Source organism: Petromyzon marinus, chromosome 5 (assembly GCF_048934315.1).
Source record: "Petromyzon marinus isolate PM22_M1 ecotype Great Lakes invasive population chromosome 5, UKy_Petmar_22M1.pri1.0, whole genome shotgun sequence".
NCBI classification, from domain to species: domain Eukaryota; kingdom Metazoa; phylum Chordata; class Hyperoartia; order Petromyzontiformes; family Petromyzontidae; genus Petromyzon; species Petromyzon marinus.
The window spans coordinates 5110448-5127248 of NC_133671.1; the positions used below are offsets into that span (position 1 = coordinate 5110448).

Consider the following 16801-nt stretch of genomic DNA (forward strand, 5'->3'; position numbering starts at 1 on the left):
TTTCACCGAAGGAGACATCAGCAGTTCATAGTTCATTTATTTGGTATAGCCCTGTGAGCCATTCGGCTCTTGAATCGGGTGCAACTGCAACAAACAAAAACATGAACAAGAAAACATCTTAAAGTGACTAGGTGACTGTGCAAACAGATAATCCAGGAAAAAACATCAAAATATTCCTGAAATAGCACCATACACCAACGCTGTGTGCAAAAATCCCAGTGGGATGCAAGTCAAACAACAACAACCACAAGACAACTAAAATTAAGGCCATCTAACTCCGTACTACAATAAACAAAAACATGGCCAAAACCAAAAAAAACATTTTCGCCACATTTGAAACCATTAGGGGTTTGACAGCAGCGCGATGATGATGCTGGGGGGTGTTTTCGCCCTTTGTGTATTGTCGGAGGGCCGCACGGCAGGGGCAGGACAAAAGGCTACTAGGGGCCGCCAGTGGCCCGCGGGCCTTGCAGTGAAGAACACCGCCCTGCAAGCACAAACCTTCCCATAATGCATTGTGCCGGCAACATTTTAATAATTGTACTTTTAACATAAATGCGTTTATTCATTCATCCTTTTGTTTATATGAAGGTCCTTCCATAATAGAGTTTTTTTGGGTTAGATTGCGTAAATATATAAATGTGTCGTTAAACCCGCCACCACCCGACACAACCAACGAGTAAGGGTTGTCACGTAAACAGAACGTGGCCAATTCGTCACTAGTACAGCACACCGTTTGTGTGTTGGAGAGTAAAGCCACGACATTTACAACCTGACTACGACGTTTTGCTGTCGCCTGATGGAGCTAGTTGTAATTACTGACGAAACATGATACTCAGATTTTAAATGTGGCTTGGCTCTCCAACACACCGGTGTGCTGTACTGGTGACGAATTGGCATGTTCTGTTTACGTGACAACCCTTACTAGTTTGCTGTCGTGTGGTGGCGGGTTTTAACGATATTTACGCGATCTAACCCAAAAAAACTTATGAATATTGGTCGCGAAAGCCTACGTGTTAAAATGAAAGTACTTACTACATACTATTAGATAACTTCATATACCTATTTAACAAATATAAAAACCTTTCACATCAAGCCCCGTGGTATTACCATGTGCTCTGAAGGGCCATTCCTCGAAATGTCGCCGATTATATTTATTTTGTCGATGGACGAGACGAGTGACAAGAATGGCAGCCCAAGGGAGAGAAGACGCACGGAGCAGGCGACCTTCGTGGAGATGGAGCGGTGAGGTCAGCCGCTTAGAGGGATTGTTGCCATCACGGGGGACCGTGGTGCATGGTGACGACTGTGGGGTGGCCCTCACCCAGAGGTATTGTGATCCGAGGACAACGCAAACCATCCGTGTGGGTGCGCGCTTGAACGACAGAGCATCTGCTCCGCCTCTTGAGTGAAGAGTCTTTGAGAGCGGAATGGGAGTTCAAAAGAAGTCACAGCTTGTTGTGAAAGAGCCCAACGAAGAAGGTCGCTGGGTTTCATCTTCCACGAAACTGCTCACGGTCCACCCTAAACCGCATCCACTTAACAAACCACGGCAGTAGATGTGGATGCCCTGATGCACAAATGGAAATTCGGCTGTTGTCATCCTGAACACACCGTAGTACAACCTGTAACGACGTAATGGCCCGATCCACAAAGATACATCACCGCGATACTCCACTCAGCTGGCTCCTGACGCGGTTGTCTGCTGGCTTGACCACCACCTGAATGTGAAATTGTAGTTGTTGCCCTGCATCGAACATCAGCAGCCATACGACAAGGAGAAGTGAGAGTCTCCAACAACCCCCCACCCCTCACCCCCCCAACCCTTCACCCCCCCAACCCCTCACCCCCCCAACCCCCATCCCTCCCCCGCAACTCTGACAACCTCAGACGTCACGTGACGCTACTGTATTTAAAGGGCGATACGCCACGTGCCGGCGTCCAACAGCTGCACTCGCATACCGTGCGTTACGATAGTGAAGTGCACTTACTACACACAACACTCCTCCTGCACACGACACTCCTACACACAACACTCCTCCTACACACTACACTGCTCCTACACACGACACTGCTCCTACACACTACACGCGACACTCCTACACACTACACTGCTCCTACACACTACACTGCTCCTACACCCTACACTGCTCCTACACACTACACTGCTCCTACACACTACACACTACACTGCTCCAACTCACGACACTCCTGCACCACGCCCGTCACGGTGTTTGTGCGTTCACGTTGGGCACTCCACCAGCAGTGGATATCTCGAACAAGTCAGCCCACTTCTGCTTTGTGGGTTGGAACTCGTGCCTGCTGAAGTTCCCCACTCCCAGGAGGAAGGCCGTGTGACCGATGGGATGTTGTAGGACTTTTTTTTACGTGGAGGGTGTACAGATATGCGAGGGACTCGTACTGTGTGTATTTTTGTGTTACCGTCATGTAATCTACAATGACGCGAATTTGTATTGTGATGCACGCTATATGAATCCGGTATATTGGCAGCTTACACTGTGCTTGATGATAATGGTGGTTTTCATTGTGGTTTCGAAAGTTTAGCATTCTGATAATGATCATTAATGTTGCAAGGGTTATGAATTGCAATGTCAGAATCGGATAGATTGCGGGAAATCCGACCAAGTGCTGTGAAGCTCTTTATCACGGATGCCCAGCAATGTGCCTCAATCATTGGGGCACTAAGGACCGTGAGAATTACATCCGTGTTCTCGGGTGTTGAACGAGTGGGGTGGGATGTGGCACTGTTCAAAAGAGACTGAGATGAGAACCTCTCGCCCTTCCGGTCCCAGCAGTCTCCACGCTGCTGCACTCGCTGCACACATCCCGCGGTGGAATATTTTTTTGTGGTGTTTGTCAACCATCTGTGACCCCCCACCCACCCACCATACGCACTGTACGAGTGAACGGTGACCGCCATGGCATGAACTAGCACGTGGTGGTTGGTGGTGGTGATAATGACGATGCTCGACGGCTTTGTGTGTGTGTGTAAGCCATCGCGTGAGCAGGCCAAGACCATCGGGCTCACTTAACCCACAAGCGGCCACCACCACCGCCCGTGGTTGTCATCACAGAATTGTAACAACGAAAGAGATATCGGCAGGGCCTTCCCGTCCGTGACCTTCCCGTCCGTGACCTTCTGACACCGGTACTGTACGGCAATGAGCCTTGCTCGTGGCAGGAGGGGACTTGTGTCCACTCGCCGTGTAGCCTGCACTGTAATTGTTGCCGATATTGTTTGTTCATCGATTTGAGCACGTGCTCCAGTGTCGACAAAAGTCCCCCCTAAAGAGATTCATTTGAACGAGCCGGCTGAGCCAATCTGCCATCTCCATCACAATTGAAAGGACATTTTACTAAGGGACTGCCCGGTAAACGTGGAACGTTCGGCCATCGTTGGTCCAACAGTTCAAACCACGTGCCAAACGTTTTCCCAACGTTACTTGTTTACTAGTGGGTGTACATTTCGAGCACATTTACAGTTTTATAAGGTAGAACCTATTCCCTACTGTGCGGCGGCAGCAGCACTGACATTTCACATCTTCGTGATTACAAAGCGATCACAAAATCGGGCAAGATGAGATATAAAAAAAAATTGCGTATGCAACAAATATGCAAAAACATTTCCGATGTACACGTCATCCAAATGCCTCACAAATAGATTATAAAAAATATTGATGGGTTTTACCCTTTCTGGCAAAAAAACCAGGAGGTTTTAAGATGTTGACGACAAATACATTTCTTTTGCAAAGAATCAAGTCTGTATTAACCACACGTGTTTTATTTGTATGAACTCCCTCGCCTCGTATGCAAGAAGGTCGTGGGTTAGACGCCGACCCTGACGCCTGTTGTATATTTGGAACGTGCGCGTCTCTCCCCCTGGTCGTGTGGAGTTTTCTCCCGGGTCTTCTGGTTTTCCCCCTAAACGTTTAGAATCAACACACGTTTCGAGTATTTGGCTGCTATACATTTCCACATGATAAGCCACTTCGTTGAGCTATGATTTGTGGCCAGGGTGCTTCTGAAAAAGAGCCATATAGTTCAGTGGGCCTTACCTGGTAAAAAAAAAAGTTTGGATTCTCTGTAAAGCTCTGCTTCGCTCTCCATGCCCGGAGGAAGGGAAGGCGTCTTTCCTCCCTCCTTGCCTCTTGGTGGGCCTGTATATGTATTTCTGCTGACTTTGTACCTCGTATTTGTTCACTCTATGCTGGTAGGTGCAATCCAGAGGTTGAACACGAAATTTAACACTCTTCTGAAATTCGTTGTCCGCCAGGAAGTGTCTAACTGTGTTGTTGGCCTGACTGGTTGTGCTTCACATAATGTTTCTTTGGTTTGTTGAATTCTCGTCTCTCATCTTCTTGTTGTATTTACTTCCATGATTTGTTCTTGACACCTGATGAAGATCGCTTGTGTTGTGATCGAAACGTCGTAATTGTTTTGTTTTAATATAATTTTATTGTATTTCTACATACGAGACTTTACCGAAAAAAACAATGAGTAAGGCGTCAGCTGTTTGCTGCATGGCCTTTTGAAGAATGCTGACTAATGGCTCGCCATTAGCCTCCTGTCAATGCATCGTCGATCTATGGATTTATATTTTCCATTACGCGTCGAACTCAAGGTTTTCAACAGTAGACTTTGAAATCGGTGAAAGTTGTGCGGAGTTCTTACACTCGAGCTAATTGAGGAGGCGAGAGAGAAGGAATGCTATAAAGTATATCTTTTTTCCTTTAGGCGCTTTTGTCAATTGTTGCTGGATGAAGGCAGTTTGACCATACTTCACCAGGCTGGCCAGTGCAGGTTGAATACGTTCAGTCGATGAATTCGATGCGCATCCTCAGTGGTGTAGTGGTTGGCGCTCGCTGCGTTACGAACCCGGCAACCCGAGTTCGATTGCCACTACTGCCCAACACCGGTGACGAATGTCTGCACCGGTCCCAGGGCCTTAGGTCATCTCGACCTTAAATGAGTACCTGGTGCGGCTAGTAAGCATCAGCACTAGGGAGGCAAAGCCGACCGGGCGTGGTGTTAATCACCCACCCACCCGCCTCGGGCGCCGTGCCAGCCTTCATTGGTACCCGCGCACAGCACTGGGCCCCCAACAGTCTAGTCAAGAGGCCCTACGGGGTGGAGGGGAGGCAGCGATGAACGTTGTTGCCTGTTGAACTTCTTTCGCACCGTACGTAGCCCAGCGTTCTGATCTGTGCGTCGTTGCGGCACTTTTGTAAGATCGGTGAGAAGGAGGCAATGGCGTCTCCGCTGGGGGTCGGGGGTCCGGCGCACGAAGCCGACCAGGTGACGCTGCCCTACGCATCCGTGCAGCGCCTCGTGGGCGAGCTGGTGCCGTGCCTGCGCCTGACGGCGGGCGCACGAGACCTGCTGCGCATGGCGTGCACGCGCTTCGTGCGCCACGTGTCCAGCGAGGCGAACACGGCGTGCGCGCATGCGCAGCGCAAGACCATCTCCCCTGAGCACGTCATCCAGGGTACACACGTCTCCAGCACTGGAGCACTGTGTGTGTGATTGTAACACTGGAGCACTGTGTGTGTGTGTAACACTGGAGCACTGTGTGTGTGTGTGACACTGGAGCACTGTGTGTGTGTGAGTGTAACACTGGAGCACTGTGTGTGTGTGTGTGTAACACTGGAGCACTGTGTGTGTGTAACACTGGAGCACAGTGTGTGTGTGTAACACTGGAGCACAGTGTGTGTGTGTAACACTGGAGCACTGTGTGTGTGTGTGTGTAACACTGGAGCACTGTGTGTGTGTGTAACACTGGAGCACTGTGTGTGTGTGTAACACTGGAGCACTGTGTGTGTGTATAACACTGGAGCACTGTGTGTGTGTATAACACTGGAGCATTGTGTGTGTGTGTAACACTGGAGCACTGTGTGTGTGTGTAACACTGGAGCACTGTGTGTGTGAGTGTAACACTGGGGCACTGTGTGTGTGTAACATTGGAGCACTGTGTGTGTGAGTGTAACACTGGGGCACTGTGTGTGTGTGTGTGTAACACTGGAGCACTGTGTGTGTGTGTAACACTGGAGCACTGTGTGTGTGTGTAACACTGGAGCACTGTGTGTGTGTGTAACACTGGAGCACTGTGTGTGTGTGTAACACTGGAGCACTGTGTGTGTGTAACACTGGAGCACTGTGTGTGTGTAACACTGGAACACTGTGTGTGTGTAACACTGGAGCACTGTGTGTGTGTGTGTAACACTGGAGCACTGTGTGTGTGTGTAACACTGGAGCACTGTGTGTGTGTGTAACACTGGAGCACTGTGTGTGTGTAACACTGGAGCACTGTGTGTGTGTGTAACACTGGAGCACTGTGTGTGTGTATGTAACACTGGAGCACTGTGTGTGTGTGAGTGTAACACTGGAGCACTGTGTGTGTGTAAAACACTGGAGCACAGTGTGTGTGTGTAACACTGACTGGGCACTGTGTGTGTGTGTAACACTGGAGCACTGTGTGTGTGTAACACTGGAGCACTGTGTGTGTAACACTGGGGAGCGGCAGTGCAGTGGTTAGCGCACTCCGGTACGAATCCCCCGACCCGGATATCTGAACCGGTCCTCATCCTTCCCTAGGTCAACTCGGCCTTAAATCGGCATTGGGGAGGAAAAAAACGGCGGAAATGTTGTTGTCCACTCGACCTCTCGGGTGCCACGCCGGTCTCAATAGCTGCTCGCAAACAGCGCTTGCCCCGACCAGTCTGTTGAGGCTGCACGGGGTCGAGTCTCTGTCTTGACGCGAGAGCGGCGTGTGCGCGTGCGTCCGTCTAGCACTGGAGCGCCTGGGTCTGGCAGGCAGCATGGGCGAGCTGCGCGCGTGTCACGCCGAGTTCCGTGCGCTGGCGCTGTCTCGCCGCCGCCGCGCCACCCGTCGCCTCGAGGCGCTTGGCGTGCCGGAGCCGGAGCTGCTGCGCCAGCAGCAGGCGCTCATTGAGCAGGCGAGGCGCGAGCTGTTACCCCCCACACCCCCTCCCCCCCGGACCCTTTCCCCCGCAACGCGCGTGCAGTCCCATCACCGTCGTTTACGCTCGAGTATTTAGCACGTTGTGCCGAGTGGCACTCGGTCGCGTGCACAATGCGCGTGATGCTACTGTGCGAGGAGGTACACTAATAAAGCAAACGAGAAGCAACCTCCTCTGTTTTATTAGCTGCGTCATGGCGCTCACGTTGGCGTGAATGCGGTCGTGTTAGCATGGAGCTGCATGTGCAACACGAGTGTGTGTGCTAACCCTTTCCCGTTCCGAGGCGACTGCAGGTTGCAGGCTGGGATGTCTCGTTCACTGGTAAATCTCGGAACGCGTAAGCGGTTGGTTTTATTTGGAGAGGCGGCGTAGCGCCGTTGTTTTTCAAGACATTGTCACCGTAGAGAACTGTAGCGACACGACCGCACTCTACAATCGCTGGCGCCAAACTGTGCCACACGCCCTCCCGCATGGCCTTGTGGAAGCTTCGATACCGATAAAAGTTCTTCATCTTCGTTTTTCTTCTGGTTACGTACATGATGACGTACTTGTACGCCATCGGAATGGGCAAGCGGCTGACGCCGTTATCACAGCACCAGGAGCACAGAACTCTCCTTTAGCCGCAAACGCTCATGTTTCAGAATGTTGTGATCAAAACAGCAAACGTTAACGGTGTAAAGGAGTACACGGCAAAGTGGAACCGTGCTCTTTATGAAGCCAACCCACACCACGACGCTTCGAGCAAGCAGAATCGCAAAGGCACATTTAGTCCTCGGACCTAAGAGTTCTCAACCCATTCCTCTCTCCTGACCAATGCCACTTGAATCTCCCCAAGGGGTTTTGTTTTAGCGGACCCCAGTTTTACCAATTTAATTTCCCCAGGGTTTTGTACTCTTCACCTTCCCTGGCAAATCAAAAGGTGAGCGGCCTCGCACTACGCAAATCGGGCAAACGCTCGTTGCAAGCTCGTGTAAACCTGGCGCTTCGCAAGCCCCTGTCCGTGACAGCGGGCGATGGGGAAAATGCTCCGCATTCAAATGATCAGTCGTTAACCTGTCGTGGGCTGGAGTGTTCTCATTATTAACCAATTGGGTAAGGTTTGTGTGAGCGATTTATATGGAGCTCATATTTGTCTACTCAAAATTCGCCGTATGCAGTTTGAATTTACTCATATGCGGCTATGCGGTCTGACGTGGTACAACATTGTCTGGACTGAATGTGCTACCCAGCAGGCTATGCGGTCAGACGTGGTACAACATTGTGTGGACTGAATGTGCTACCCAGCAGGCTATGCGGTCTGACGTGGTACAACATTGTGTGGACTGAATGTGCTACCCAGCAGGCTGTGCGGTTGGACGTGGTACAACATTGTGTGGACTGAATGTGCTACCCAGCAGGCTGTGCGGTTGGACGTGGTACAACATTGTGTGGACTGAATGTGCTACCCAGCAGGCTATGCGGTTGGATGTGGGACAACATTGTGTGCTCTATGTACTGTGTGTACCATATTCTACTACTCTGCACGCAGCGGTCATCGTGCGGTTTCGCTTTGTGCGCCGTTTTATTGGAAGGCATTTACCGGATGAAGCGAGGGAAGCCTGCACTCGGGTACTGGGCGATTCTGGCTGGGTGGCGTTGCGTCTTGGCACCCTATTCACAATTAGAACGGCATGAGTTTAAATCTCAGCTGAGGGTAAATTCAGCCAATCATCCCTCTGGGAGTTAATACATTCAGTGATTCTTCGTGTTTTTTCGTGAGAATTCAAGGTGGTTGTTATCCAGCGGGCTGGTCCATACCGTATACCTGGTAAACATGGAACATTAGGCTGACGTTTGGCGATCGTTTGTCCAACAGTTCCAACCACATGCCAATGTTTGCCCAACGTTAATATTTACTGGGTGAATGACATTTTCCCTGCCAGCTCAGGACTGCCAATGAGTTGGATGAGCTGTGTACAGACGTGTTTTGAAGGTTTTTTTTTTAAATAATCCTTGGAACATTGATTTATAATCCCTGGAACATTGATGCAACAAGTGCATTGACCTTCAAGTTGACCATGCATAATGATAATTGTTTGAGCAAGGTCAGTTAATCCAATGCAGGCCATGGACTTGTGCGTGCCTGAGTGTGCTCATGCCATGGACTCGTGTGTATGTTGAACTTCTTTCGCACCGTACATAGCCAACCGTGCTAATTGGAGGTGCAGGGAACTTGTGTGTGTGTGTGTGGGGAGCGATAGTGTAGCGGTTAGCGCGCTGCGCTATGAACCTGGCGACCCGGGTTCGATTCCCGCTCACGGCCAACACCAGTGACGATTATCTGAACCGGTCCCGGGCCTCCCCTAGGTCGACTCAGCCTCAAATGAGTACCTGGTGCGGTGTGTAAACATCGCCACTGGGGAGACAAAGGCGGCCGGGCGTGGTGTTGGCCACCCACCCCCTCGTGTGCCGTGCCGGCCTTCATAGGTGCTCGCTAACAGCACTTGCCCCTACAGTCTGTTAAGGCTAAATGGGGGATCTTTATCTTTGTGTGCACGCAAACCATGGACACGTGCGTGCCTGCGTGTGTGCAAGCTACGGACTCCTGCCTGTCTGCGTGTGTGAGTGTCTTTGTGTGTTTGCGTGCGTGTTCGTGCGTGTGTTTGCGTGTCTGAGTGTCTGCGTGTGTGTGTGTCTTTGTCTCTGTGTCTCTGTGTGTGCGTGTTCGTATGTGTGTTTGCGTGTGTGCCAGTGTCTTTGTTGTATGTCTATCTGTGTGTGTGTGTGCACGCAGGTCCGGCAAGAGCAGACAGAGGTGGCTCAGCGCGACTGGCTGCAGATCCAGCGCGCCGCCGAGCAGGCCCAGCGCAGCTCCACCGCAGACAGCCCCGGCGAGTCCTCGGGGACCGAATACGTCATCGACGAGGACGACGATGATGACATCACAGACGACTAGACTGCGATGCCATCATTGTGCGCGAGGGAACTGGGCGGAAGACGCGCAGCGGCTGCGTGATGCCGAGTTGTTTTTGTTAATTTGGTTAGTGATAGCTTTCGAAAGTCTGACCAGGACGTGACGGTCCGCACGGTGGTGGTTTTCTCGTGCAGCGCAGCTCGACGCGATCGTTTGCAAATTACCCGTAGGGAATTTAACCGTCGGATAATTGCAAAGCAGCCCATCGGTGTGAGGCAAGTGTGTGACGTTCACTCAATACACGCAAGTGTCTCTCGTGAAGCAAGACTCGGCGAAACAATAGCGTGCAGTCGAGCAAGTACAGACGACACGGGTGCCTAGATATTGAGCACCGGTAGGATGGTCTAAACATGACAAACAGTAAAAGCTTAACACTCATTCGTGACGATCGATGAAATCGCACGTAGGGGGAGGGTAAATTGTCACATGCTTACCGTTTACTAGGTGATTAGTCACGAACCGTTCGCTGAACAAGCACTAAGAGACTGGCGCACGCATGCCTGTAGACACATGGGGGTGTGTACGTATGTATGTAAAAAAGTAATAAATGAAAACCCACAAATTAACAGAAATCTATGGGGTAAAAAAACCCCCACGTGTTTCTTGTGCAGGCATCTCGCTTGAGTGACCCGATGGAGTGGTGCCACCCCAAATGCGTTGGCTTCCCTCTGCATTACATCTAAGTGACGTGCAAGTCAACGTTTGCGAAATATCCACAAAGGCCAAGTTGAGATGCCAATGGCAGTCCCCCGTTCAGTGAGTTTCCCCTCTCTCCGATACATCAATCGGAGCGTTCACGCAGCTTCTGGCAGCGGTCCTGGAAGTTTTCAGCAGGAGCGTTCCTACTGCATTGTTGCCTTTACTTTCACGCCTTCTGTCTTCACCGTCGCTTGTTCGGGGAGAGCGTGTTGCTCAATGCGTCTTCTGCCTAGGCCGCTTGTGTAAATTCAAGCCGAGAACGGTCGTGGGGCGTGCGTTTTTAGTCCGGCAGTGCGGAGGCAGCGACGGTTGGTGGATCGCGCGTGTTGAGAAACTCTGTGACGTTCGTTACGTTCAAGATGAGACTTAAAAACAAGACTATTGTTGAGCAGGGTCCTATGTTGGGATGTTTGGCCAATTCCATGCAAGGCCGTTTGGCAGGAAACCAGAGCACTTGGAGAATGTGCATGCATGCGCGTTAAGAACACTCGGAGCTCAACCCAAATTGACTCCTCGATACATTGCCGTGTTTCCATCACTAAACTACTGCAGGTGTTCCAGCAAAAGAGACGGGGGAAAGTTTTGCATTCAAAGGCAAACATTTGTCATTAAAATGTTAGTGTTGGACAAGCGCTATTATCAAGCACATGCTGACACTGTCATTTACGTTTTTGAACGAGCGGAATGATGAAGCCGACCAGTAGCTCGGGCTTGCTACCATTTCCTATTGAATCGGAACATTGCTAGGACCTTTTTGCTTGATAAATTGTCTGCTTTGAATGTCCACACACAGGCAACAAGAACAACTGCCATTTGCTACGAAGTGGCGGTGACGTCACCACAGCACCTGTGCCAGCCTATATGCACTTTAAGGCTACGTGAAGTGTCAAACGCCTGCTGGCAGGTCATGGAGAGACCCAGGTGCCATGGGTTGACTGGCCGATGCACAATCTGTGCCCCCTACAATGCCAAATTGCTGTGTTTTAGCCGCCTGGCGCTCCACTCATTGTTGTGAGCGTCACTCCTCTGCCCTCCTTTGTTGCCGGAGGGCGGTTGCCTCCAACTGCCCCGTAGCATCCTTCACGATTCTCCTCCACAGAGGCCAATCTTAACACTGCTGGTACCAGTTATTGGAAAGTCCATATCCTCTTGCACCACATAATTCCATCTCTTTTCGAGCCCGTGCTGTGTCTGTTTAGCCCCCTTTATCCAACCAAACAAAAGCTGTATGGGCATGTGTGCTCCATGACCCAGCCAACGCAGCCTTGACTCCTGGAAGAGCTCACCGATGGGACTGTCCAGATCTTTAGAGGATTTGTGAACTCACAAATCCAGCCTGGTTAAACCCAGGTTGATCGTAAGCATGGCAGCCTGAATGTTTCTAACTGGCGAAGATTAGAGGGTCTACATTTCGCAAGCATAGAGAAGGGAGGACATGACTGTGGCCGACAGAACCTGAAGCTTTGCATGACCGGGTAGCTTCCATACAGCGTTACATTGCCGATGAAAAGGTAATGCCGCTCGGCTGATTCGGAGCGACACCTCTGCTGTCAAACTGGAGCTGGTTTTTGCACACTGCCCAGGTATGGTGGAGTGTTTGATGACACAATACCCAGTCAGGTGCTTAGTTTTGGAGCGGCTGATGGTAAGGCCTCGCCTCTGGATAGCACGTTCCAGATTCAGCGGCAGCGTCTCCAACTCCTCGGTGAAAAGCAATGACTAGATCATCAGCATACATAATATGGTTGACCAATAGGGAACCATCTCTCGACCGCACCGGAGCATCGATCAGCATCCCTTTGTATCTGTACCAGATGGAAATTACTCCGGTACATCCATGGAAAGCTTAAACTACGTGGTCGAAAAAGGTGTTTAAATAATGTAGGGGCCAGAGGATAATAATGTCGCACCCCAAGGTGAACAGGGAATGGCTCTGACTTCAGGCCTCGTCGTTTTACCCGGGCCCGCTCACCATCATGAAGGTCCTTAATGATTGTGAGCCGAGTGTCAGGGACTCCGAAAGCATGAAGAACAACCCAGAGCCGAGAGGCCTCTTGATGGTATTATAGTGCCTTGACCAGGTCAATAAAGCCAGAATGAGTTGGAAGTATCCATGGTTTACCCCGCCATGCGCCAGAAGTCGGCAGTGTCGTGAGCGAGCCATAGCCAAGCCTTGTACTATTATTGTAAGTGTGGGATTACTCTCCAACACACAACCGGTGTGCTGAATTAGTAACGAATTGCCATGTTTTGTTTACGTGACTAACCTTACTAATTGGTTGTGTCGGGTGGGTTTGACGACATAATTATATGATCTAACCCAAACAAAAACCTGTATTGTGTACGCTTGCTGTTGGTTGTGGCTAGTGTTGTTATTGTAGTGGTGTCGGTTTGTTGGTGGTAATTGTGGTTGATGTTAGTGGTGGCTGTTGGTGGTAATACTTTAATATTGATCATGGTGGTGGTTGACGTTAGTGGGCAGCGGTAATGTAGCAGTTAGTGTGCCGCGCTACAAACCCGGCGACCCGAGTTCTATTCCCGTTCACGGCCAACACCGGTGATGATAATCTAGACCGGCCTCCCCTAGGTCGACTCAGCCTCAAATTAAGACAAAGGCGATCGGGCGTGGTTGTTGGCCACCGACCCCTTCGTGTACCGTGCCGGCCTTCATTGGTGCTCGCTAACAGCACTTGCCCAAACAGTCTGTAAAAGCCATACGGGGGATCTTTGTCTTTGGTTGACGTTATAGGTCGTGGTGTTAGTTGTTGGTGGTGATGGTTGTTGTTGATGGTAGTAGTGGTTGTTAGTCGTCATTGTAAGTGCCTTAGGTTTAGCTGGTGGCTGGTGGTGATTATTGTTCGTTCTGGAATTGGGCTTGTTGTTGTCGTGGTGTTTTGTGCTAGTCGTGTGCTGGTGGTGGTAGTTTGTTGTCGGGGGTATTGTTGGTTGTTTGTTTTAGCGGTGTCTGTTGGTGTTGTGGTAGTAGCGGTGGTTTATTTCTGTTGATTGTTGGTGGCTTCGTTCGTGTGGTGGTGGTTGTAAATGGTGGTTGCTGTTGGTTGTGGAGTTCTTTTTGAGGTAATTGTTGTTGGTTGTGTAGTTGTCGTTGAGGTGATTGTTGTTGGTTGTGGAGTTGTTGAGGTGATTGTTGGTTGTGGAGTTGTTGAGATGATTTGCTTGTCAGCTTCGATGTAGTCTCTGTTCACCAAGGTACCTGTACCTGACACGATAGCAATCATTGAAGACTTGGTCCAACAGGGACTGAATCCTGATGTACCAACTTTGGTGAGGCGCTGTCTTACCAACACTTACTTCATCTGGAATGGTACATTCTACAAACGAAATGAAGGCACCCATATGGGCTCTCCCTTATCACCAGTGGTAGCGAATGTCTTCATGGAGAAATTTGAAACAGATGCCATCCTGACATCCACCCTACGTCCTTCCCTGTGGAAGAGATACGTAGATGACACTTTCGTCATCTGGCCACATGGCCAGTCAGCACTAAACCAGTTTTTCAACCACATAAATTCCATACACCCATCTATCAAATTCACCATGGAAGTGGAAAATGATGGCAAGCTACCATTCCTGGATGTTTTGATCGAGAAGAGGCCTGATGGCTCTTTGGGACATTCCGTCTACAGGAAAGCCACCCACACGGATTCCTATTGAAAGTCTGACTCCCTCATCAAAACCACACCATAGGGCCCGCTGCATCTCCGACCAGCGCCACCTAGCCAGTGAACTGGAGCACGTACACCAAGCCCTCAAGATGAATGGATACTCAGACCGCACAATCCCCAAAGCTGTAGTCCCAACCACGGGGAGACAACCATCTGAGGACCCAATCAAAACCATCACCTTGCCATACATGGCATGTGTTACCAAAAAGATTTCCAAAATCTTTAACAAACATAAGATCCAGGTCCGATTCAATACAGTACACAAAATCCGTGATTTTATCCCATCTGTAAAGGATGTCATCCAGACATGCAATACCCTGGTGTCTACAAGCTAAGTTGTGTCTGCGGCAGCAGTTACATTGGGGAAACGAAACGACATGTCTCGGACCGTGTTCGCGAACACAAGGCAGTTTTAAAACACGGCAGAACCAATACCTCTGCAGTGGCTGATCATTGTTATAACGCTGTGGGCTCGCACGATATTGTTTTTTTTCCGAGACCAAGGTACTCTGCAAACCTTCGGGCTACCATCAAAGATTTGTTCATGAAGCCATCCAAATGTATAAACACAGACAATTTCAACCGAGAAGATGGGTATAAGGGGCCGTCCATAAATTACGTTAAGCGATTTTGGACGATTTTTGACCCCCCCGCCCCCTCTTCACACGGCGTCACAAAAAGTCAGACACCTCCTCAAATATGACGTCACAAAGCTCTGCCCCCCCCCCCCCCCCCCAAAAAAAAACCTGCTTCAAATTTGATTTAAAGCTTTCGTGACTGCAGTAATTCATATCCTTAGCGCTTTCGGTAAAGTCACGTTGAAGGGAAACAACAAAACAATAAAATATATTGTTCTATATATATTTTTTGTTTTGTTGTTTTCCTTCAACGTGACTTTACCGAAAGAGCTAAGCATATGCTTCAAATCACTTTAAACTATTGTCATTGTAGTACGTATTTAATGTGGCGCTGCACTGATGTTGTAGGATACAATTTTTAATGAAAAGTGTATTTAATTAAGCAGAACGTACTCTTTGGTTCTATTCGGTAAAGTCACGTAGATAAAAAATAAAACAACAAAAATCACGACGTTTCGGCCACAACACAAGCGGCCTTCATCAGGTGAAGGGATCAGGCTGTCTCGAGGACAGCGCTGGAGTGAAACACAGCCACGCTCAGACCGCGGACCTTTAAGCTGTGTGCGAGGAAACAAGGTGCCATGACAAAGGAATTAGCATAAAAAAATAGCATTTGATTGGCCGACTTAGCATAGAGGTGGTGTACGTGCGGGTGGACTTGCCGTTTGGCGCGGGGGGGGGGGGGGGGGAGTTTACTTATTGATGGTGTGAAAAGGGATTTTTTAAGAGCTGCGAAAGTTTGGGGTACCATTACTTGAAAAATATACTGTACCATTGAAAATTATAATCTTAGCTCTTTCGGTACAGGGCTCCAGGCTCAGGTACAGAGACTCAAGACTCAGGTACAGAGACTCCAGATTCAGGTACAGAGACTCAAGATTCAGGTACAGAGACTCCAGACTCAGGTACAGAGACTCCAGACTCAGGTACAGAGACTCAAGATTCAGGTACAGAGACTCCAGACTCAGGTGCAGGGTTCCAGACTCAGGTACAGAGACTCCAGATTCAGGTACAGAGACTCCAGACTCAGGTACAGAGACTCCAGACTCAGGTACAGAGACTCAAGACTCAGGTACAGAGACTCCAGGCTCAGGTACAGAGACTCCAGACTCAGGTACAGAGACTCCAGGCTCAGGTGCAGGGTTCCAGACTCAGGTACAGAGACTCCAGACTCAGGTACAGAGACTCCAGGCATAGGTAGAGGGCTCTGTGAAGGTTGTAGACTGTAGAGTCTTAAATTACAAGCATACAGCTCCGTACCCCTGCGTTCACCTTGTAAGAAATGAGTGGAAGAGATACCCCCTAAGAACCCCCTCATCAGGCACTCTCAAGACTGCATCTCCCTACAGAGTTTCCTGGGTTTTCCAAGTGAACAAATTCAAATATTCATAATAAAGGTTTTTGGGTTAGATCGCGTTTATTTATAAATGTGTCGTAACCCTCCACCACCCGACACGGCCAATCAGCAAAACGTCGTACTCAAACTGTAAATGTGGATTAACTCTTCAACACACCGGTGGGCTGAAGTAGTGAATTATGTCTTTTGTCAACGTGACACTTTTTTTTTGCTGATTGGCCGTGTCGGGTGGTGGAGGGTTACGACACATTTATAAATAAACGCGATCTAACCCAAAAACCTTTATTATGAATAATATTGGTCGCAAAAGCCTACGTGTTAAACCAAATTCAAATATATTCACGCGCACACACGTACAAAAAAACAGGGACATTATTTACAAAATATACTTTGTAAAATAGTAAGGTTGAACAAATTAACAAAGTATGGACATCTGAAATGTGAGTTTTTTAGAGGTTGGTTGATATCAC

General features: G+C 49.4%; 1 protein-coding gene across 3 annotated transcripts; it reads left to right on the plus strand.

Annotated features, from left to right (window-relative positions):
- The first annotated feature begins 1901 nt into the window (after positions 1-1901).
- Positions 1902-13708, plus strand: LOC142913862 (protein Dr1-like). Of its 3 annotated transcripts, none has more exons than XM_076061019.1 (5): positions 1902-1963; positions 3030-3169; positions 5251-5506; positions 6808-6974; positions 9772-13708. In XM_076061019.1, the coding sequence occupies exons 3-5, from the start codon at positions 5269-5271 to the stop codon at positions 9931-9933; spliced, it is 567 nt and encodes a 188-aa protein (XP_075917134.1). In that variant the 5' UTR covers positions 1902-1963; positions 3030-3169; positions 5251-5268; the 3' UTR covers positions 9934-13708. The 3 variants fall into 3 exon arrangements, with proteins under 3 accessions (XP_075917134.1, XP_075917135.1, XP_075917136.1); XM_076061020.1 differs by having other exon boundaries at positions 1918-1963; positions 3015-3169; XM_076061021.1 differs by lacking the exon at positions 1902-1963 and adding an exon at positions 1970-2301 and having other exon boundaries at positions 3015-3169.
- Positions 13709-16801: the final 3093 nt, after the last annotated feature.

Coding starts and splice junctions, on each gene's coding strand:
- LOC142913862 (XM_076061019.1), top strand. CDS start 5,269: ATGGCGTCTCCGCTGGGGGTCGGGGGTCCGGCGCACGAAGCCGACCAG. Junction 5,507..6,807: donor CCCTGAGCACGTCATCCAGG/GTACACACGTCT, acceptor GCGTCCGTCTAG/CACTGGAGCGCCTGGGTCTG. Junction 6,975..9,771: donor AGCAGGCGCTCATTGAGCAG/GCGAGGCGCGAG, acceptor GTGTGCACGCAG/GTCCGGCAAGAGCAGACAGA.